Raw genomic sequence first — 23,965 nt, 5'->3', positions numbered from 1 at the left:
AGCTGATGATGATGGATACTTTGACCTAACTATCGACAACAGCGCTCAAACTTCATTTGTAGTGACATAAAAAAGAAAAAGAAAGAAACTGTCCAAAGGAGGTCAAAAGCGAACGTCAGTGACTGAAAACTTAAACCGGAAAATGCGGGTATTGAGAAACACGAGGTAACGGTCGGGCTACATGGGATATGGTGACCCACAAGATAAAAGAGGATTTTAGTTTAGCCTACGCAGCAGACTCACTTCGAGGCATGTTCGCACACGCGCCCGCACAGCCTGCACTCCGCAATGTGCGATAAAAAAAAAACTGTTTTGTGTTTTTACCAAGAAACAGCTACTGTCGTATTGTTGTATTCACATTGACAGCTGTCCCAAAACACACACAGAAAAAATAAAAGATAAAGTTTTGAAAAGAAGGCAAGGCAATCTATTTTCCACCAATCTCTTCGAATTTTAAAGCGTTTTCAGGTGGTCCTGCGTGGAAGCAAGTGTCGTAAATCCTCTGACCCCGCGTTTTAAATACTCTTCGAGCCGCCGACAGTATACCATTCCAAGGATGCGCTTCCCGGCAGAACGAGTGATGCCTTTTTAACGGGCTCCCGTATTAACGGTGTTTCGGCGCACGTAACACGTGCATTCGGCTTGTTCCTAACGGTCGTTACAGGCCAGCGGGCAGTCGTTAAACATCGGGCGAGAGGGGGAAGCGTCGTAATCCGCGCCGGGGGTGCACAGCGGTCGGTTGAACGGCCTCCCCGCTGATCCCGACCGTGACCTCTGTTGCAGACCACTGCCACCCGAAGATGCCCCGGTGCGGCAACGGCGCCTGCCTGGACAACCTGTGCTACTGCAACGACGGCTACGGGGGCAAAGGATGCGAGATGCCCGGTAAGCTGTGCGCCCGAAAAAAATACTTGCTCGCGCAGTATGTACTTTTCTGCTCCACAGGAAGCTCGTTCCAGGGCTGCGATCGAAGGAAGAAGCCCGATGAAGAACAAGACAGAGAGGAACTTACGTCCGTTTCGGTTCAGAAAGTGCATCATATTTCTGAACCGAAACAGAAGTAACCTCTCTCTCTGTATCCTCGAAAACCCCGTATTTTGTCTGTTTCAGCGAAAGTCAATTTTTTTTTTTTTTTGCTCAGACTTTAAAGATTGGATATAACTATACAACTTTTATCCGACATAACCTTATAATTAAAAGATTGAAAAATATGACATTTCCTCATAATTCCATTCCTGTTAAAAGAAAAGAAAAAAGAATGTTCCTGAGGTGACTGCCATGAACAACGGATTAATCATTACGCTTCTTTTCTTCTTTTTTTTCACTGGTCGTCTGCCAAGGGTAAGGCTTGCGGCTTGCTATATTGATCAATGCTCAAATGCAATTAGAGCGCTGACTGTACCACCTTAAAAATGCCCTTTCGTCAACTTTCTCGTATGGCACCTGCAGTGCCGATCCCAGCCATTCAGGGAAGGAGCTCAAGGAATGACGACCTGGGATCTAGTTGGTGATCTGATAGTGCATAAATCACAGCTTGGAGCTTCACGTCTAGATTTGACCTTGACGTGAAACGCCAAGATCGAGCGCCAACCGTAAGCTGGGCACATTTTGTGCTCCACGTGTTCGCAGTATGATCAGTTTCAATTCCCGGAATTTATTTCCTTAAATAACACTTCTCTTTCTACTATTGGCCCAGTCATTCGCCGAGATCGCTCCATCGGTAACAGTAATCAACCCTTCGTGTACTCCAAAATCAAGAGAGGGCATGGACATTCTTTTTATGCTGCATGAGTCTCTCTGCAATGGCGTCCTTTCTTCGCTACCCAACTCGCATACACCTCTCATGCTTCTTTTTTTTTTTCTTCCTTTTTGTTCCAGACGAGAACGAGTGCAAGTACCGACCGTGCGACGTGTTCGCCCACTGCACGAACACCATGGGCAGCTTCTACTGCTCCTGCTTCCCGGGCTACGAGGGCGACGGCTTCGACTGCCACGGTGAGTGCGCCGAAAGCCCGGTGTTACCGTTTGTCTCGACTCGCGCACTCCATTCAAACATAAGATCCGCACGAGAGTCTCTGCCCCGAAATTCCAGGAGAGAAACGCTCAACTCAATGAAAGCACACTCTTTGTTCTGGTGTCACAAATTGGCTGACCGCGAAACATACGTTTCTAATCTAGCGTCACTGAGAGCCTAAGAAGCATAGTGCGTGGCCCGAGCATCTCATTATCTCTCCGCAGCCAATCAGATTGCGGCATCAACCAATAAGGTCGCCGAAGGACGAATCACATTATGCAACCTATCAATTGCCAGATCGATGGTATTCAACACCTGTCACTGAGCAACAAAACAGGTCCACTGGCACGTCAACCCCCTTCTGCGTGGGTGGAAGCTTCCCTATAGATCTTACGTTGCAACAGACTATAAACTATTGCTATTAGTTATAAGATATTAGACTATTAGATGAGTAAGCTATTAGCCTATGGGGCAAATCGCGAGCACTGGGAGATTACGGTTTTCGAGCACCTGGAGTCAGCGAGCGAACCAATCATCGTTGGCACTGCCTGAAGCACGCAACGAAGAAAACGGAGTTGTCCGCTGGCAGCGCCGCCGCTGTTCTCTCCTTTGTTGCCTCGAAGCCCGGTTTTACTGCCTCAGATCATAAGCCAACTGATCTACGTCCCACGGGGTAATGACGAACCTGCCAAGCACGTAGCGCAGTATACTACTTCCAACTTAGAGAATTAAGCCAACCGAGGGAGGTTGCCTCGGTTAATCTGTTTTCTCCTCCTGCTCTTATCTTCTCCTTCCGCGTGCCGTTTGCAACTCCGGCTGCTTGGCGAGATCCTCGGCACCGCTTTAGCGCTTCGACGACGTTCGCTAGAGACGAGTTAAGAGTGCTCCTGATAAACGCCATCACGTACCAGCCACGGCGTCGAATCGCTCCGCAGACCAACCAGGAAAGGCAGTGGTCGTGAGGAGTTACATGACATCGGCGGGACGTGCGCCTCAGTAGAGGACTAGTTGCTCATCGCGAAGGGCCGGCTATAATGAGATTGTGGAAGGAGCTTCTGGCGCATTCTTCCATTGGCCTGATATTAACGTAACTTTCTCTCTTCAAGTACAGGTGACAAAAGTGGCACGATCGCTCTCCTGGCTTCCGCGACGGGAAGGGCAGCGTAAGCATGGATGCTGAAATGTTACGAGTGACAACGGATCGATCTTCGCCCATGCGAGCCAGTATATTTTAGACGTAATATTACATGGAGTCGCAGTGAGCAGCCGCACACGGACGAGACAGAATAAAAATATATCGACCTATCCGCGTCTTGAAACGAAGCTAAAAATGCGGATAGTCTATTTCTTAGGAATTACCTATTACAAAGTTTCACTGATAAGAGGTGCGCGGGAAACTCAAGTTCGTAGCTGTAAACATTTTGAAGCAACCCGAGACAGGGGAATAGGAAAGGTAACACCAAGAGAAGAGAAGGAAAACGTCTCGTTCGTTTACCGTACTCGGAGTCTCGGAGCGCTATCGCATCGCGGGAGCGCCCGTCTGCTTTCCGGCAGAGCACGCGCATTTGCGGGGAAGTAGATGCGCGACGCTACGATCATGCGATCTACAAAGTGACAGTCTCGAATGACGAGGTTTAGACAGTGATTTTCTACTGAAACTGCGCTCTATGCATGTGACACTTCCTGTTCAGTCAGTATCACGTTGCAGATGGCAGTTGGGCCTTGGCTATGCGTGTACTTTGCGGGACGTCCATGTGCGGTCCTTTCGCGTAAGAGAGTGCGCAAATTATCAGGGACATACGATACGGCCCGCTTTCAGAAATTAATCCGGTGTCGACTGCATGCAGTTTAGGCCCCGGTTACGCACAAAGTTATGCCAGTATACAAGGCACAAGTAAAGTTGGCTGAAAGTCAAGCAGCCTTGTGGTATCCATAATTGAGCCTCTGGTGCGTTATAACTTATAAGTTATAACTTATATGGCATACCGAACAGTCTACGGCTCTGATGAAAACGTTACATAGAAACGCCCAGAGACACTCTGCGAATGTAAAGCCGCCAGGCATGTTTGGAGGTCTGCGGACTTTTAAAAACAACCTCCCAAAAAAATCTAAAAAACAAATCGGGAGGTGATATTAGCACCAAAATGAGAAAGGCAGCAAAGTTCCTTTCTGTGTGTGCATTTCAGAATCGAATCCAGCTAGTGGTCAGGTGTGTGAAACCTAAGCCTGCACGGGACAAATCCTCGGGCCACCCGCGCCGTTCGTAGGGACCAATTTCCAGAGGCGCGTCCCTGGAGCGGCGTCCTCTCAACTTTTGTTCTCGGCCTCCTCAAACCACACACTCGCCCAAATGGCCCCTGCTCCCTTCCACGAAAGCTAGAGTTTTCTTTCAATGTAAAAACGCACACGCACAATAAAGCCCGCAAGAGCGCGCCGCACATGTGCAGAGCACGCATCACGATCCGAACAGCGGCGCATGACCGGAGAGACTGCAGCGACCGCGCCCTAGAAGAGTGTCGTCGCGGCATGTTTCCAGTGCCTCGCCCAGGACAGTCCTTGAACTCTTTCCGCCTGAAGCACGAGCTCGCTCGTCTCCTCGTCGTCGTGTCGCGGCGGGGGCATGCTGGCGTCGGAGGACGAAGCTTCTTTGGCCAATCGCTGTCGCCGACTTCCAGGGGAACGCGAAGGAGTGGCGCTCGACGCCGTGCATCACGGTTCATTACCATATGCCCGCTGATTCGGAGTTGAGGGTGTACGGCGTGGTTCGGGGACGCGTGCGGTTAACTCGTCGAAGATCAGACTTGCAGAGAAGCGAGGGGTCCAGCCCAGCGAAGCCCAATCTCGGGGCCCTGCCCGATGACTAACGCGTCCTGAAGACCGTACACACGAAGACGTCGGCGGGAACGGGGTTGACCGTATAACTTGGCTTCGGGTTCCGAGGTTGATTGCGTCTTCACTCCTCGTTCGGTGAGCCACTATATTAGGTACCTGTCGCACAGATGCCGATGAGAAGGACAAGTTTGGACGGTGAAAACTTTATCTTGACGTCATTAAAAAAAAAAAAAAATGGCTTCGAAGACGAGATGAGCTTTCTCTCGAAACGGGCTCGTTGAATAATGCATGTCACCTGCCATTCACCCGAACTCCACCGAGAGGCATGGTGGCGCTTCCTTAATCTTTGTGGAGTCTCAATGGTGACTGCGTACGACCTCGCACCCAAAGAGTTCTTTATAAATTGCAACCACGCTGATGCGGGTAAGTGTGTGTGTACCCCGAGACGCAAGCAGTTGCGCGTGCTATCGGGCTCACGGGCAGCTTAACAGACGCAGGGCGCGCTTGTTAAGTTCACGCTTCGCGATTGGTTCCTCGGATTTCGTATTGGCCAATGCCGCAACCTGATTGGCTGCGGAGCGGTGATGAAATACTCGGGACTCATGACGCCCCGCATTTCTTAAACTGGCAATGACTATAGGCAGAATTGCCCCAGGGATTTTGTATTCGTTGACACCTGGAACGTTGAGTAGTAAAAGCTAGAATTAGCGAAAGGCCGAAAAGCGTTCGCAGCCAGAGTAGGCCAAACAGATGGAAGGTGATCGCAGCGAATGGTCTCCGGAAAGAAGAAAGAAAAGCGAGAGAACTCGATCGTGGTGCGGATATTGTCGGCTACTTGTAAGTCTCCTCGCGTCGTGGCCCACAGTATTATTGGCGAGCCATCTTCGTGAAGCCGTCGCGTGCATACGCTTCTTCATATTCATATCCAAACGAAGCGAAACGAAAACGACAGCGCACCCGGCGCCTTTGTGCCGCGGCCGGCCGATCGGGGACGCAGCTATACCCCCTCGCGGACGAAGGACGTGGCGAAGAAACGTGCTATTACCGAGTCGCTCCCTCTCCAGATTTAATTAAGCGCCTCGAGCTTTGCCTTGGCGAGGCGCTAATATCAACACGGCAAGTACACCACCATCGCCACCTCTGACCTTCGCTTCGCCGTAACTTGGCAACGAGCGACGCTACAGTCTCCTCGAGTCAATCAGAGCGATGGATATGAAGCACGTGACAGGCTTTACCAAAGGCATACAGGAGCGAGAGCGTAACCCAAGCAGTTGGAGAAATCGGGAAGACTTACTCGGTACCCTCTTTTGTCTGTGCCAGACGCAGCATTGCCCTCCCAAAAATATTAGCCAAAAAACAAAAAGCTTACGGTGCAGGTGAGTTTGTGTAATTCAACATGGCGGTAATCCCAGAACATAACTAAAACGATAAAAAGACAAAACAAAATGCAAAAGAGGGAGGGGGGGGGGGCAGCTTCTTTGTCTTCTTTTTTTTTCTGTCCTCGTACTGTTTTAAATCTGTTCCTCTCAGAGTTACCATCTTGCAAGATTAGCTCGTCACACAAAATTCATTTAAAAGTGTATTTTCTCAATCTCTGTCACCAGTTGCTTATCTCTGTCACCACTGCGGACAGAGATAATCACGTGTCTCTCCGACCCGCTGATTGGCTCTCTGGGACCGTAGCCTTCGCCGTTCGCCAAGTTACGGCAGAACCATGTGCGCCCCGACGGTCCTTATGGAACAGGGGAGGGAAAGAGAGAAATCACGGCACGCGCGTAATGACGCGCAACGAGCAGTTTAAAGAGGCGATCATGACCGGCACGCCGATGCGCTGCCTGCCTTCCTTCCTGGACCAGCAGATGTCTGAGCTTCTCGCTTATCGAGGTCCCGGCGTTGCCCAACCCCCGCTCGTGCACTTGGTCTCCCCTCAAGGTCAGCGTCGCTTCCTTCCTCGGCGTGCGTACAATAACAGCGGCCCGTCTTCCGATCGCTCTCGTCGTCCCTCAGTGGGCGTGGGCACACCCTCCTGCAGGACTTGGCGAGCTCCGGAGGGTCCGTCCCCAACAACGGCGGTTCTTCTCTGCAGCGGGTGCTGGCTGGCGTCACTCTCTGCGAGACCGTTCGTTTCGTGTGGGTCGCCCTCCCCCGGTGTATAACTGGGCTCGTCTTCTGTTGGTTTTGGGTTGTTGTTTTGGTTGTGTTTTTTGCATCAGTTGGCCGTAAGTCAGTTCCGCGTGGGCTTCCGGGGAGGGTGGCGGTGGCCATGTCCTCTGGTGCAGCCTGGATCGTGGGCCGCAGGTCAAGCGGTTGGCCAAGGAGCCTCGACATGACCGTTCGACTATACGTTTTCTTTTGTTGCTGCGATTCTTTGAGTTGTCAGTCGTCAGGAATTCTGTCTGGCGGCCTCTCGTTGGCTTTCGCCCGTCAGAATGTCTTTGAAGAAGGCGTTCAAATCTAAGTGATATTTGTTGACTGCTTATACGGTTTGTGCCGTCTACCTTAATTGGCTGTAACTTCTAGGCGGAATGAACAACTTCGCTCGTTTGTGCCAGTGTGTTCGCACGTGTTACGTAGAAACACGAATAAATAATCACGGTGTAAAGCACAATAAATACAAGTACAGACGTCCGCTGGACTGAGTAGAAGACAAAGTGACCCTAGCTCAGTTGGTTCCAAACATGGTAAAAGCTAAGGGCAACGTAAGTCTCAAGTTCCACAACCAATATTGTCGACTTCCTGTTGTTGTTTTTTTCTTCTGATTAGCCAAGGGTAGACCCCCTTCTGCCTACGCAGCAATCAAAGACCAAGCAGATGGCGAGCAACGTGACTAAAAAAGCGGGTGGTGCTATTTATTAATCATCAAGGTGTAACACAAACTGCGTCACTTACTACCATTAAGCGAGCGTGTTTCGAGTCAGTTACACGGGCCTTCTGGTAACGAAATTGCAAATTTTTATTACATTGTATACAACGGAAATAAATCTTCAGGCTAATTTGTTTATGTTCAGTGGTCTGAGCTCGAAACTACTTCATATATTAATCCGAAGCAAGTCTCAAATATTTCCACAAGGCGAAGGCATCTATTCCCGCTCTTTTCCTGTCTCCTTCATCGGTCTTTGGACTGTGCGTGTTTCATTACAAAAGCTCGCGCTCGAGGTCAAGTAGAAAAACATCACGTTCAGTTAAATGTGTGTTTGTATAACCTCTCCCACTTAGGCACTTACGGCGACGAGAAAAACCGACAGGAAAGTAGGCAAAAGGAAGCTCTAAAAGTAATCGTCAATGCGAGAACAATAGCCGATGAGCAGCAGGCTCATCGTGCGCTGCAGTCCTCTCTTCTCGTGTGCACCGATTAGCAGCGATTGCCCGAATATTCGAAGCCCCCGCGGCGCCTCTTGGTGTCCGCGGTGGTGGGTCTCTGACGATCCCTGTCGCCTCGGAAAGCCGTCCAGAATGGCGCGGCGATGAGCGCGCCACAATTAGGCGCCCTTCCTCTGATCGTCCTTGGCGGCACACGGCCACCGCTCGTGAACTTGAAAACACGGATGAAAACGACGAGGATGCCGCGCCGTGCCCGAATCCGCCCTCGACGCGCTAACGAGCCTTCCCTTCTTGGCGTCTGCCCCGCGGGATGTCCTTCTTCCCGGCGCGTCCTCCTCTTTGTGCGAGCACCGAGGAGGGGCTGTCCTCGGGCTCGATCACTGCCTGCCGCGTGAGCTGAACGGGCTGTCTACCGCTTGGACACTTCCGCCGCAACTTTCCGTCCGTTACTACCTCTCCTATGTTCGTGCGACCTATGCAATTGGCGGCTGAGCACGAGTTCAAGTTCAGACGCGTTTGGGCAAGCAGCCGCGCTTCGAGAGCTAGTCTGGCCACCGTGGACGGAAAACGCTTTGTTTGGGCGCCAGTCTGGAAACCGTGGGCACGCCTCAGCAATTCTTGAGTATCAGACGATCTCCCACACCAGCAAAAAGGTGGCGGCGCCCAGAGGCTTTACTTGCAAACGTCTATACTCAGTCTTCGAAACATTTTTGAAGGCACAGATGCGAGTCCGTGATCTTCAAACTGCTTCCTTTACGTGAGGGCTCGTTGAAAACAAAACATTTTACGTGGCAACACTGCTGCGCCTGTGCCTTGGAAAGTATTTCACGCAATTTTCAGGATGTACACGTGCGCTCATGTCTAGTTACTATGGGCGCAACGCTGTATATGACAAACTTTTCGAGAATGAGCGGGGTAAATACATGCATGTTTTACTTGTTATTATGGACGACTCGCATTATGGAATATTTATAAGGGAAGCGGGAGTGCCCATATTAAGAAACATGACTGTTTCGAACCTTCCTTTTTTTTTCCCTCTTTTTCATAACGCTTTAAACGCTTTTTCCACTCCCTTATAAACAGGAAAACCAACGCGATGGTCATCATGTTTCTGGAGCTATATAGGAACAAAAAGGAAGTTTTACACATCGTTGGTTACTTATTGCGTATTTTACTCAAAGTGTGTATACCTACTATCGTTTCGGGTTTGTCGTGTTCAGATGTGTGTTTTGCAGTGTTTATACCTGTCACATATGGTTGATGACTGCGAAACTCCCAGATATAACCCCACAGAACGAGCCCTTAGCGTGTCGTCGGAATTTCCCATCGCATCGTTACCGCCGGCAGCCCTTCTTTTAATTAGAACCTACGGGAAAAAAAAAAAAAGAAGCAACATCAATTAGCAATACAACACGCATTTTGTCGCAGCAATCATAATTCCATACAGTTCGTTAGCGAAAAGGTCGACAACCACGGATCTACAGCTACCAATCAGTATGCAGATGGACTGCGATCTTCGGGACGCGTACGCCGCGGCATCGGCACCCAATCCACGTAAACAAAATCGATGGACCAATCAGCCAGAGAAAATCAAAAAAAAGAAAAGTGAAGAAAAGGAAACGAGGGTCGCGCTAGTCGCGGGTTGCCCGATTGCGAGTTCAGCCTTTGCGGACTTCTCTCGCACTCCAAGTTGACTTCCGGACAGCGAACCCGTTTTCGCCGCCGGTGTGCAGCATTGTGATAAACCGGTTGCGGGAATAAAAGGCGGCGCCAGGGCAAACACTATTGCCTCACAATCGAGGGACGGCATGCAGCTGGCGACGCCGACGATCGCTTCTCGGCTCCGAATGGCATCGGCAATTATCCTGTAACGCCGGGTTTGTTTCCCCCGGACGAGATCGCACACAACGATTTTCGCCTCACGAACGAGCACGCGGAAGAAGAGCGCCGTCGAGATCGGAATGCGGGCTCCCTCACGACAGCTGAGTCGCTCGATCCTGGATACCGTGCACGGGAGAGCCGGGCGGGCCAAGTAGCTGTCGTCACTTCGAGTGCATATCTCTCAAGGGGAGAGAGCGAGATAGGGAAAACAGGAGCTTTCTTTGGTGCGCAAACATCGAATTGAACTCTCTCGTAAGTGACACCAATAAAACTTCTTTTTTTTTTTTTTCGGTCTCTTACTTTTTACCGAGACTACGGTTGTTGAGACAGTGCTTCGAATTTTTCATATATGCGTGTCGCTACGTTTAAGCATCGCTCCAAAATATCGTATAAGATGCAGGCGAGCCGGAGAACTTTCAACATCTTGAACACCCGAACGTTGCTGCGCTCAGAGCCTCCCACCGGATCCTATAGCGTTGTCCATCTGTGACGCAGTCGTCATCAAATTCATTTTTTATTAATACTATAATTAATTAGCCCGCTGGTTTTCCGTAATGCAATCACGAGAGCGAAATTTGAAAATATCAAGCGACACTCGCGTTCGACCCTACTTTTTGCCGGAACTTCCACGCGACCAGGACAATCGCGACGACATCCGACAGCATGACGCACCAACGTGACGCGTCATTCGTTGCCCCATTCAGGGCCCCTTTCGATGCATGGACAGCATATATAGGACGCCGAACACACCGGTTGAGAAAGACGCGTTTCAAGCAGCATCTACTGCAGCTGACGGTGTCTGCTGCCGCAGCAGGGCCACTCGTGTAAAGCCGGAGGCTCCCACTGCTCTCATACATCGTATACAAAAAGACAGTCTGCCAACACGAGTCGCAGCGATGTCCCTGCTTCGAACGCCGCGTGCCAAGTTTCCTCCTTGCTCTCATTGCCACGCGGCATTCGAAGCACGCATCTCGTTGTGACTCCCGTTCGAACCTGCGTGCAGACTGTCTATTGTACTGATGTATGCCCGTACATCTTACAAAAGACGCGGCGTTCCCTGCTGACACGATGACAGAGTTATTTGAGGACACTTCTCTAGTAAATTCAAACCATCTTTACATGGCTGCAGACAGTTTTTTTGTGGGACAGGACGAGAAAGAAACGCGCTTCCCGACGGTGTCCGCAGACCGCGTTTTGTGACGATGTGTCAGCAGCAGTGTGTCCGCGCGGCTTTGAGGACAGCGCTTCCGGGCGGCGGGAAGAGGAGGGCCGAGCCACGTTCCGATAGAGATCTTCGTCACGCGAGACGAGGTCCTCGCGAAGCCGTGACGGGTGGGCGCCCACGGTTCCTTTCCCTTCTTCCTGCAAGCGCCACGGTTGCGTCACCACACGTCGATCCCCGCGTGGTCCTTTCGAAGAGAGCAGTGTTCCGCCCGCCCGCCGGCGCCGTGACGACCGCCGCCGGCCTTTCAGCGGCGACGCTTCCTTTCGGGGCACGACGCCAGGCATGCGTGCAGTGTTGATGCGCTTTCGCTGCGTCGTGCGCAGTCAGTGCGCGAGCAGCGAAAGCTGGAGACGACAATGGCCGTTGCATGTTGTATTTCTGTTTGCCGGCGACTCGCTTCCCGTTATCTAATTGTCACGTCGTCGGATATAATTACGATCCAAGGTCCAGGGGTTACAATCTTTAGAGGCTGCATTACGATGCTTTCATTGTTAACTTGATGTTGCCCCATCGTCGCCGTCAATATATAAATGTAGACATATTATCGGCGACATTTACCCCCCCCCCCCCCCCCCCCCCGCGCGCTGATTTAAAATGTCCGTTTCAAATAAGCGCCATCAAACGACATTGGTGGTAGCCATGATGCGTTTTCTGTTATTCGTGCTTATTTTCTTGTTTACCCGACATACCAGACGTCAATGGGATCACTATTTTCCGCAAACTGGCGGTAGTTACAGTGATGTAGAGAGATAAGTGGAGTAGTGGGGCGGGTGTTCGTAAAAAGATAGGCTTTATGCCGCGAGCGACTGCCTGTTACAAAGGGTATAGCCACGGTCGTCTATCCATCCCTCCATTCATTAGTCGTTGTTCAAGCGCGCAGAATTTGAGTGGACTCGAGCTCGAAGGCATTTACCGACCGATGCAGCGATTGGAGCAAAATCCAAGCCGAGCGCTGATGCAGTAGTCGCGACCAATAGGCGCCGAGAGTGCGTCACTCAAATATGGGGGATTCGGATAGTTGTAGCGACGGCAACTCGATGGCAAGCGCACGTTTAAAGGGTCTGTTGCGCTTAGACTACAGCACCAATTATTTGCACGAGCAGTCGATGAAAGCAAGCACAATGTATATGTGTGTCTTTTTTTTTTTTTTTCGAATCAATCTGCGTACGCTTGGAAAATGTATACGTTCAGCTATCCCACAATCGCGCGGTGAGACGCACCACTGTTACCATTTTTCTTTACTATATCTACGTGTCAAGTTACGGCTGCCCAATCTGAACGAAGACAGCAGCATTGCCCGCAGTAGAGACGCAAGGGGTACCAAAGAACGAAACGCAGGCAGAGGACAAAGCTTCCTGAGGCAGCAAGCTTCCAAATTTCCCAGAAACTACGACGCTTCGCTCACCCAGCGGGCGTGCCGTGACGAGCTCGGACCATTGGATCCCCTAACCACGCAATTTCCCCTTCCAAGAAAAAGGAAAATAATCGAACGGGGCCACCGACCGCTCTGGTTGCGGAGGAATGGTCCCTCGGAGACAAGAGAGAAGACGGCCGAGGGTAATCAGGGAATCGTTCGCTCCGAATCACTGGCATGCTTGATTGTTCCCATCCACGGCGTCGGCTCTACTCTAGTTCACCTCACGATGGACCGCCATTTGAGCCCATTCTATACCGCCTGACTGTCACGTGGCCTTGGCTTGGGGTCCAGCAACGCGTGAGGCGCGTGGTTACGTGAAGCGTTTGCAGCGCTGGAATATGACTGGAATGGCCGGTAGCGCTAGCTGCGGTCCATTGCAAGGCGAGACGAAGTATAGCTACACCATCCGACGTAGAAGAGAGACTGATGACGCCGTCGAAGCCTTCGCCGTGACCTTTGCGTCCAAGGCCGCCCGAGATCCGCCTTCTCATCGTCTCGACTCCCGACTTGGCGTCGTGCGAAGGAAGCCGCAGAGGAAATAACAGCGGTCAAAGGCGATCCGATGGTGAAAGTGAAAGTGAAGAGTCCTCCCCCGTTCTGGGGATCGGACGGCGACGTCTGCCTGAACGCGGGAATTATGCCGACGCCGACGCTAGCCAACTCGATGCGAACGTTTAGCCGAGCGTGAATTTATGCGAGAAGACACGCGACGACTTTCCTCGACGCTTTCCGGGGTTCCAGTTTGAACAAGGAGAAGAAACTTCAACGGCAAACTCATCGTCCTGTTTTCCTTCCGACTTCTTTCATTTGGTGCAGCTGCTTGTTCGCTGGCTGTCCGGACAGTATGTGCTTCATGTCGTCAATGGCGAAAGCTCGCGCTGTAGAGCGGGAGGCATCCTGGGTTCAATCCTCACCCTTACCCGTTTCAATCTGGAGGAGCATCGTGCCGGCATATTGTATCACTACTATATTGGCGACGTGCGCGACCGCAAGCGTCGCTGTGGTCGGCCTTCCACGATTGGCCCAAAAGCTGACTATGACGTCGGAAAGGGTATACCATCGACGGAAATAAGAGGAATGAAAGAACTTTAATTTCGACGCTGTTGGCAGTGTTGCTTTGAGAGCGCAATGATTTCAGGCTTCCACCATGCTATTTACAAACACCATCGAACTTGTTGTTCGCAAGGTAATGACGTCACAAGGGGGAACCATAGGAGGGCGCCACCAAAACATCTCGCCGCTAATAGTAGCTGGCTAATTTTATCACCCATGAGCACTTTCTAACTTCCCGCTGTCTAAACATGCAACACAATTACTAGTCATCAGGCGAGAAAATAACAATGAGTGATGTGCGGACTTAGGGTATTTTACCCTTTAATACCTTAATAAATAACGTGAGTTCTTCTATTATTATTATTTACCGGTAAACGAGCCTTGACATAAATGGATTGTGTTGGATTTTATTCTCTGTGTCCGACCATCGCAATGTAAAGGCGAAGCAGTCCCCCACGGTTGCCAACTTTCTCTGGCACACCCAGCGATCAACACTCTCGTGCGCGTGCGCGCAAAAAGAAATAACAAAAAGCAAACACGGCAGCTAGATTTTCTATCGCTCTGCAACCGAGCGCGCACACGCGCATATGCGCACATACACACACATACACTCACACACACATGCACGCACACACATGCACACAGGCTGGGCGCGGTCGTGCAGAGAACGGTTTCGCATAATCAGGCGCGTACATAGCAAAACGACCGCGACGGCGCGCGAGTCTTCCGCATCCGATAATTGCAATGTTCGCGGAGAAAACCAGGATCCGGATACGCCAAGATTTCGACGGACAAGCGGCGAGCCCGGCACACAGACCGACGCGGCAACATGTAGAATCGGCTGGAAAAGAAGAAAAAGAAACGAGAGAGCTCTAAGTCACGTTTGTTTTTAAGCAGCCGTGAAATATGCGGCATGAGAACACACACACACATAAGTGCAGTCTCCCTCTCACGATGTCGGCGGTGCTCATGTCCTATTCCTCGGAGGGTTACGAAATTACGAGGAACACTGTTCAGGTTTGGCGAGGCTGTCATCTTGTTTTCAAGGCCATCGCCCAGACCAAAAGCCACAATGCGTATATGCGTACTCTATCCGTCAGTGTATAATGCAACGCTAATTTTCGTGCGTCGGTGTTCTTTGTTTTCTCTTTTCTGGTCGTTGTTTTGCGTCTCGACTTTCCAGATGGCGGCGGACGGCTGTCTGTGGGCGGACGCCTCACGAGGCCCTCGCACCATTTCCTTATTTGCACGCGCTATCTTTAGTTTGATTTTTTTTTTTCCGTGTCTTGCGTCCCCGTCTTTTTGCGCTCCATCCGCTTGCGTCTGGTGAAAGTGCTCAGCACAGGTGACGGTACGTTTCTTATATAGGGGCCGACGGCAGACGTGCTAAATACGCGTGAAGCATGCGTGCTGTTCCCAAGATCCGATGACGAGTCAGCCGTCTGCGAGCAGATGGCCGTCTGTCCTTGGAAACTTGTTTCTATTCCATAACACCGACGATCGGAATTTCTTCTCTCGCATAGCTTCGACGTCGACTGCACGACAGTGCTTGCTAACAGCCGTTTGGAACAGCCCCCCACAGCGTAAGCTGTATAGGCGAGCTTCGCAATTTATTGCGCCGATGCGTGCACCGCCATCACGACGAAAGTATACCATATACTATAACTTGCGACTTAGTTATGCCCCGCCTAGTAATATCCTGATTCATCCATCCACCAGGTACGACAGTTGTTCTAGCAGCCCAGTGCGCTTGGGACATTCTACTTCCTGGCGACTCCGGCGAAACTTTTTTCTGATCTGCTTGTGCAGCTTCATATTTGTTTGCCTACGGACGATTTGAAATGTTTGTGTGGTCGGTGTATCTACCCTCACATCTTTGCGCTTTGGCGCAGAGCTACTGGCGAATCCAGTGAAATTAACGGCACTTAGCTGCTAGAACAGAAAGCTGCGGGGGAAGAATCGATCGCCAGCCTTCTCGAGCGAGTAAGAAAGTCGCAGCGCCTGGTGGCCTAAAGACGAAGCCGTGAAAATAGGTTCGAAAATCTCCAATACATGGTTTACACCTGATGCCACCGCACCACGCTGGATGTCCTCCTATAGTCATTCTTGATGAGAAAAACTAATTCGGTGATGGGAGATCTGAGCTACAGAAGATGTACGCGCTCAGCAGCAGGACCGCCACATTGCACGTCGGTACGAGCCATTTGTGGGGCACCATTAAGCTATAAGAAATAGATGTAAAAGCCCGTTTACAGACTTGCGTTTGACTGCGACCGACTGAGGCAAAGCCTCCTGCAGCGGCTTACAACAAGCTGCGCAGCAATGCAGCCGGTCGCAAGCGGTCCCAGGAAGCTTAAAACAGGTCTCAGTCGGCCGTAGTCAAACGCAAGCGTGTGAACGGGCCTTAAGAATTAGATGGAGGAATATATGTAAGAAATAGATGTAGCCGATAAACTGTAAACTGTGAATAGGTGTAAGAAAGGGATGTAGCCGTTTATTTTTGACCACAATAGAGCAGTCTTGGGTAAGTTACTTTTAAAAAGTAATTCGTTACAGTTACAGTTACTTTCAGAAAAAAGCAGCGAAGTTACCTTTATAGTTACCGCAAGAAAAGAGTTACTCGGTACAGTCACAGTTACTTTTAAAAAGTAACGACGTTACTTTTCAGTTACTTTTTTACAACAAAAAAAAAATTACGAAGAACTAGGAAACGCCCCTCGCCGAGTTTTATTGCATAAAATGAAAAGTACGTTTTTTTACACGTTTGTCAGCAACCACCTTCACCACAGCAAACTACTCTCAGTACGCCGGCCGTGGCAGTTCTCTGTTCTCATCCCTATCCTTGGTAGGCTCGTTGACGGTTGCGCTGGGTTGATAGAGTCCCTGGCCATATTTCAGTTCGTACCCGGCAAGCCAAAAAGAAACCCCGCGCAAAAAGCCGTAAATTTTGCCTCGACTGTTGACATCACGCCGAAGTAGAGGCACAAATCAAAATACGAAACATGCCCGGTGCCCTTCGCGCGTATTGTTGTTTCACGGTTGATTCACCCGATTAAAAAGCGTTTGCGCAGAAAAAACAAAAACCGCATCATTGGTAATGCGTCAAGATACTAAGGTGAGCGTTCAATCACAAAGTACAAGCGCGTGCAGGAAGATAATTAGATTTTTTTTTTTTTCATCAATCTACACGTTGATATATTCGGGTTGTGACTCGCGAAGAAGAACGTACTCCCAAGTTTGTACAAGGGCAACTTGACACTCGAAATGTCGGAACAAACAATTTGGAAAGTGCAAGAGATAGCTAGATTGCACTCGTTCAATAATATATTATTCATTAAAAACACTGGAAAGTAACGACAAAAGTAACGTCGTTACTTTCATCGTTACCTTAGAAAAAGTAATAGAACTACAGTTACAAGTTACATTTTTAAAAAGTAACTCGTTACAGTTACAAGTTACCAAAAAAGTAACGAAGTTACAGTAACGCGTTACTAGTAACGCGTTACTACCCGAGACTGCAATAAAGTAGGCCTCAAATGCTTTACTTGTGTTTCCCGTGATTTATGCATGGTCTTGTGAGTCTGCGATCTCTCAAGTAACATAAAAAAGCAACATTTTATACTTAAATGCGGTTGCTTGCAACTTTTTTTTCGTCTACCTTTGAACTACAAATAATATTTTGCTATAATCGTACGCTATTTTTTTTTTTTTTGCTACAAATGGTTATTAGTTTGCCCCAAAGGTGTAAAGCTTGCACGAAGAAAATCGTACACTATATGGCAGAAGCATATTTACACGCAAAGGTATGAACTCTTTACTGCAATGGTACGCAGTCCGCTTATCGTCTTAGTTACTGATCTTAGAAGAAGCATTTATCTGATTATTTTTCCTCGCACTTACGATATTACCGCGTCGTGGCTCGTTATTTCTTAGGTTGTCGGCGTCAAGATGATTGCCACGCTCGGCATTACTTCTTAGATTGTCTGCATCAAGAAAGAACGGGTCAAGGTCGAGCCCTGCCCAAAAAGTATGCGCCACTGAACGCTGTCACCAAACTTAAAATAGATGGCATCTGCGCGATAATAAATCGGTACAAGCCAAGCTGAAATGGCGCAACTCTCGTTAGATGCCCTTTAACCTATAGGCTCGCGCGTGCCCGATTTAGCGACTTACATCAGCGAAACGATTAGGCTTGCGAGGCTTCGGTGTGTGGTATATGGACCTTTCTTTTCCTCGCGACCGCAAGACGAATGAGACTTCCGAAGCGGCGCTCGGTCTGTTTTGTTCCCGTCGGGATTGGCACGCCGGCCTGGTAGGCCCTTGTTCGCGGCCTTGACCGCCTACTCTTTCATCGGACGAGCGGTCGCCTACTATTCTCCGTGTACGTTCATTAATTTAGAAATAGAGGATGTACGTGCGCACCCAAGGCTGACAAACAAGCGAGCGCTTTGTGGCGTTCTGGCCAAGTAGAAAATAAACTAATTTGGAAGGGAGGGGGGGGGGGGGGGGGTTGACGTGTCTGAGCGACGATGTTGCACGCCCCGACAATGAACTGAAGCTTCCTGCGGACCTCCCGCGCTTCTTTGCAGCAAAAACGTTCGCATACTTGAGTAAATTACTTCGAAAGTGTAAATTTACTTACAATTTGGAGTGCTTTGTTCCAAAAGTAGTTAATTACGATTAGAATTCCTATGCTTCGTTTCACCATGTGATGGACCGCAGATGGGGCAACGGGCCATCGAATTGCAGCCGGGTTGAAAGCTGGGCAATATGGTAGTGGTTCGTGATGAAAAAATCAAAACAAAAAACAACAGAACAAAAAAAAAATTAGAAAAAAGAGGGCACGGGTGGACAAACGCTTCTGTCGTACGTGTCCTCTTTTTTTGTCCTGGTTTTTCGTGCGCTTTTTCTTTCACTCTGAGCCATCGAAGTCAATCGAGTCCTTTATGACTGAGTGTCGTACGTGCACCTTCGGGAGCTCGGACGCAGAGACGCGCGGTTCGAGTATAGTCACGTGATTCGTTTAGGGTGCTGGATTGACTGCAGGATGGATCGTACTGAAAAAAAAAAAAAGTTTTATTTTAGACAAAAAGGCCATTCTCTCTTAATTTTTTGTGTGTATTTATTTGATTCCGTGGTCCTTCTACGTGTACTTCTCGGCCTTTTTTTTTTTTTTAAGGCTTTAATGACTGATTGATTGAATAAAAAACCCAATCAACCTTCAAAGCCCTAATAAAGAAAACGCGTCGAGAATGAAGCAATCGGCCGATTAGGAGTGGCCACCTCGTTGTAATTTCCATAATCGCGTCTAGCCCCGGGCTTCTACATGGGAGTCGACGAAAATCGGGTCGCTCCCTTCAAAGCTCACGTCCGCGCGATGCCCTGACCGTAACGATGTCCGCGCAGGTTCCTTGTCCCGGAATTAAGGGCATGTCCAAGCGTGGATTTGTGTCAGAAACTTGCCCAGGGCGCGGTGCTCGTCGCAGCATCTGCGTGGCCCGAGTGACAGGCTCTTTTCTAGCTTACATCCAAAGGCTGTATAAACGTTCGGTTGGGACAGTAATTACCTAACCGCTTTCGCCGGACTCGCTGCAGCTCCAGCTCAGAGAAAGTGACGGGCATTTGTTCCTCGGAACTTCCCAGAGGCTGCAGCCTACAGTATGTTTCACGCATATTTGCCTTCAGTATACGGGTTTACGCGGGTTTACGAACAACCGAGCCTTTGTTGTGTCGCAGCGAGCTTTTGTCTGGCAGAATCAGGTGAGCGAACACGTTTAAATGCATTTGTGTGTGAGTGTGTGTCTCAAAACGATCGTGCATGTCATCACCGGATGGGAGCTTTTACGCCACGAATTGAAACCGGTCTCGAACTTTCACAAACTTCCGGGGCAGCGTGCGTATGTTCGAACAAAAGTTCCGTAACATAATGGCACAAGTAAGTAAAATTGAAAGAAAAAAAAATAAAAAGAAGAAAAGGAAGGATTGGCCATGCGGGCCAACACAATGTTATGTTTGGAAATATGTGCGCGTGATACTGTCACCCACAAACGGAGCTGGACGTGCGAAAATACAGAAACAAAGTTAACTCTCGTGGTGATTGGGATTCTTTTCAAGAACTCGGGTGAGCCGAGAAAGGCAACAGTAAGTATATTCGGTGCCTCGTGTAATGATTGCAGTAACTACGCAAAACATCGACAAGATTTTTTTTGTGTGTGCGTGTCTATTACATACAATAGCTAACGTATATTTGATATACTATATATAGTATATCAAATATACGTTAGCTATTGTATGTAATAGGCAGTAAGTCGGCGACTATATATAGTCGCCGACTTACTGCGCTCGTGCCTCTTTTATTGTGATTCGTCCTTGAATTGTAATACGTTATTTTTTAATTTTATTAATTTATTTATTAATACTGTAAGTTGGAGCCAAAGCAGGAAGAAACGATTCAGAACAAATGTACATATTTGACTGAAAGAATACAACAACAATCTGTGTACGCATCCTCCTTTACGCGATGTATTGAACTCCACACTCCTAAAACTTATCTTTTTTTTTTTTTCAAAATTCGATAAAGCATGGTTGGTTTATAACATTAGTTCTCTATAAGAAATGCCTGCGCGTGTACTTACCCGCAAAACGCTCGAAGAGCCAATCTCTGCGATCTACGAAATCAGCTCAGCGAATGATGAGGTGGAACATCCGTTTAGACCTCAAAATGAAGTCTGCGCTGTGGCATGACGCCATGCATTCATGATGCTTTGGATTGCGTAATGCCACAGCGCAGGCTTCATTATTTGGTCTAAACAGATGTTCCACCTCAGCATTCGCTGAGCTGATTGCGTAGATTGCAGAGATTGGCTCTTCGACAGTTTTGCAGGAAAGTAGACGCGCAGGCTTTTCTTTGAGTGTGCGCACATTGATAGACTGGTAACTAAGCAATTCACTATACAGCTCAACGAAAATATAATATCTAGAAAATTTGGAAAAGCAAAAATGAATGAATGTCAACAACGTCACTGGGTAGTTTGTTCCATAGATTTATAATAGGCACACACACAAAAAAAGATCGTTTAAAATCGTTCTTATTGGAGCAGTAACGAGAGTCACCATCTTTTAATGATGTAATCGTCCAACGCATTAAAGTTCTTGGTTGTAGGTATTTACAGCTGTCAATTTTTAGGAGTTTATGGTATATCTGAAAGAACTTAACGCGCTTGCATGACCCTCTATTGATTAGGGGTTGCAAATTACGTTAATTGTCTCAAATCTGAATAATAATAGAAAAAAAACATTTGCGCCGTTAGTGATAGGACATCATCAGGCTCTTGCACAAGGTTGTCCAGGGATCCCAAGCTTCGGACGGGTATTCTAGGATGGGTATAATAACAGCTTTATATGCTAGGAGCGCAACCAGGCGTTCTCCTAAATACCGCAATTTGTTCGTTGCTCGCTTCCCGATACTCCACCTGACGGTTCCATTTTAAATCACTAGAGATGCCCAGATATTTATAGCCGTCAGGTCAGCTTTTTCTAGCCTGACGCCATCAACCTCGTAATTAAAATTTAGATTTTTTTGTTGTTGAAAATCTGCATATATTGAGTTTTGGTTACATTAACCAACACGTTAGATGTTGACTAATGCGATGCCTGTTTGTTACGAGTGACCGCTAGATAAAGAATCCACGAGGTTAACGCTCTTCGATCCTTCCCTAATTTCCGAAATTGCCCGAGTCTGTCCCAGAAGACAGATCAGCGGCACTCCTCCACGCATCGACTCGGGATTCCCACGAACAGGAAGCCGGGCAGACCTCCGCGATCGCTCTCCCTCGCGTATTAAATGAACCGAGTAACAAAAGAAGCACCCCCTCACCAGGAAGTTGCGTCCCGTACCTAAGGGAACATATAATACAACGCACACATCGCTACATCCCACCGCCACGCATTCGACCCGAGAGCGCGCATGCGGCCCGTTATTGTCGTATACACACGAACGCCCTTGACGTTAAGAGAGCACAAAAATGGCCCTGCACACAGCGTCCGTGATCATCCGAGGGTGACCAGATTTGAGTTCATTTCTTTTTTCTCCCCGTTTTTTATCATTCTTTGCGTTTCTTTTTTTTTTTTTTTTTTCGACGCGTCGTATTATTTCATTTTAGCCAGCCGGGCGAAGGTGACCGTGAACACCCAGTTTGTGCCCAGGTGCCATTTAGACCCTTTGCCCCTCCGTTGCCAGACGAGGAGGGAAACGGCGAACGACTTACCGCCACCAAATCCGGCGGCAGAGTGCAAGGACCTTGGCTCGCGGAGCGGGTCAAGCGAGCACGCGAGCAATTTTCCGTTGAACCTGCTGGCAGCCCAAGCCAAGCCCGGCTCTCTCCGTGAGCCGCTGCACCTTCTTCTTTCATTTGTTTCCTTTAGTGGGCAGGAGCACGGTGACGCTGTACACTCGCGTTCCGTTACGTCCACGGTCCGTCGAACACGCGGCCCCCGAAAGTTCGCTCTCGCACGCGCCCGAGAGAGCAGAGGCCAGCGCGCCAAGGAAGTCCATCCAGAGTAGGCCGACTCGAGGCGAGCATCTTCCTTCCGGGAGCCCCAAGCCGCGTAATCCGTTACAAAGCGGTTGCCAAATGTGTTCCGTCCCCGCTGCCCTGGAAGGCTGCAGGCAGAAAGAACAACACACCGACCATCAACACCAACTACAATAACAAACACCGGAGACAATATTTCTCAAGGAGCCCTTCGTGGGACTAGGGTGTCCTTGGCCCTGGCGGAGGAGCAGCTCCTGTGGTGCTTGGTGGCGGCGAGCAGGAAATAGCGTTCTCTCGGTCGCCTGCACGTCGTCGTCGTCTTCCAAACACGCATAGTGTATGCCCTCTCCCCGGCGTCGAGAGAATTATGCCGCGCTCGCGTTCATTCACCTCTGCCGCTCTCGCTGCTGTGTACCCGGTGGCCGTCCCTCTTGGTCAGGCAGGTCCTTGCGGAGTCGCATCAGCCGGTGCGCCTGGACTCGGGCCTAATGAAAATCGGCGTGGCACCGTAATGACTCAGGTCGTCCGGGGCCAACAACGGCAACGGACATGCTGCCCCGCTCGGCTCTGCATTACGGTGCTTAATCATCGTGCGCCCGCTGCTCCCGCGTCGCTGGAGAGTTCGGGTTAAGCCTAACTGCACGCAAGCGTTGCGTGCCGCTAATGCAGCTCCGCTGCGCTGTGCCGCCCGCCACGGTCCACTCGCTGCGAGAACAATGTTTAATTTTCGCTTCTTTGCTTCAAGGGCGCCCCGCGCGCGCCGCCTTCTTTTTTGATGTTCCGCTGGCTTCCGACATTGTTGTCCGGCTTATCTCGTTCCCTCTCTTGCGACGTCTACCGCCGGTGCGTCCGCTTGTCTTGGGGGTCTTTACCGGACCGCCGCTCGGAATGGCTTCTCGAGGCTTATTAATCGCGAGGCCAAAAGTTCGTTACATGCTTTAGGGAAGCTACGCACGTCGTTGCGATCTATTGACTTTCATTTAAACGCAATTTTTAAGCTCATCTTTCTTTTTGCTTTCTCTCTCCCTCTGTGTTAAGGCTAATCTCTGACCCAGCGAGAGGTGTCCTTCAATTTGTTACGGTTTTATGTGCGGCGAAGCTTCCGCGTACGAGTTTTTTGCGAAGGAGATAAACAGAGACGTTGTAGACACGCTTTGGAGCGATGCTCTTTGGCAGCGGGTACGTTTCACGCCTAGGTGTCGCGGACAATTTGCTTTTCGGTAAATTATTTATGGGAGATTATCCCCGAGGCCGAGGCCAAGCGCGGCTGCTCAGTGTAGCCAACGTAACTCGGTGACAACAATCTCAAGATTGTGACGAAATAAATTTGAGAATCGGCCAACAAGTTCTGTTTTGAGATGTCCAATATAGGCACCACTGAGCGGCCATCCACCAGGGGGACATAGTATAAGGGACTAATCGTAACGACCTCGCGGCTAATTGACAAAATTTGTTAATTAACTTTTTTTTAATTAGGAAAAATAAACATATGGTTCCAATTGGAAAGTCGCTGAGTGTCATCGGAAACCACGATACCAGTAATTTTCATTAAGAATTTGAGCGCGTGAGAAGCGCAATAGTGCACTAAAGTTGCCACTCCTGTAGCAGGAGCAAGGCCACCGGTGCGATAAGGCGCCCGCCCGATTTTTCCGTCCCTTATCATAACCCCAGCCTTGCACCTGTTGCAC

The 23,965-nt window shown here is 49.5% G+C and overlaps 1 protein-coding gene across 1 annotated transcript in view; it reads left to right on the top strand.

Annotated features, from left to right (window-relative positions):
• The window catches only part of LOC8032740, a 166,443-nt gene that overhangs the window by 9,813 nt on the left and 132,665 nt on the right, over positions 1-23,965 (top strand). The window contains exons 3-4 of the mRNA XM_042290288.1: positions 784-885; positions 1,879-1,995. Coding sequence (XP_042146222.1) covers positions 784-885; positions 1,879-1,995 — 219 coding nt within the window. The remainder of the gene's footprint in view (positions 1-783; positions 886-1,878; positions 1,996-23,965) is intronic.

Source organism: Ixodes scapularis, unplaced genomic scaffold (assembly GCF_016920785.2).
Source record: "Ixodes scapularis isolate PalLabHiFi unplaced genomic scaffold, ASM1692078v2 PGA_scaffold1__304_contigs__length_218370807, whole genome shotgun sequence".
In the NCBI taxonomy this organism is placed as follows: Eukaryota; Metazoa; Arthropoda; class Arachnida; order Ixodida; family Ixodidae; genus Ixodes; species Ixodes scapularis.
This window is presented reverse-complemented; position numbering and strand designations above follow the sequence as displayed.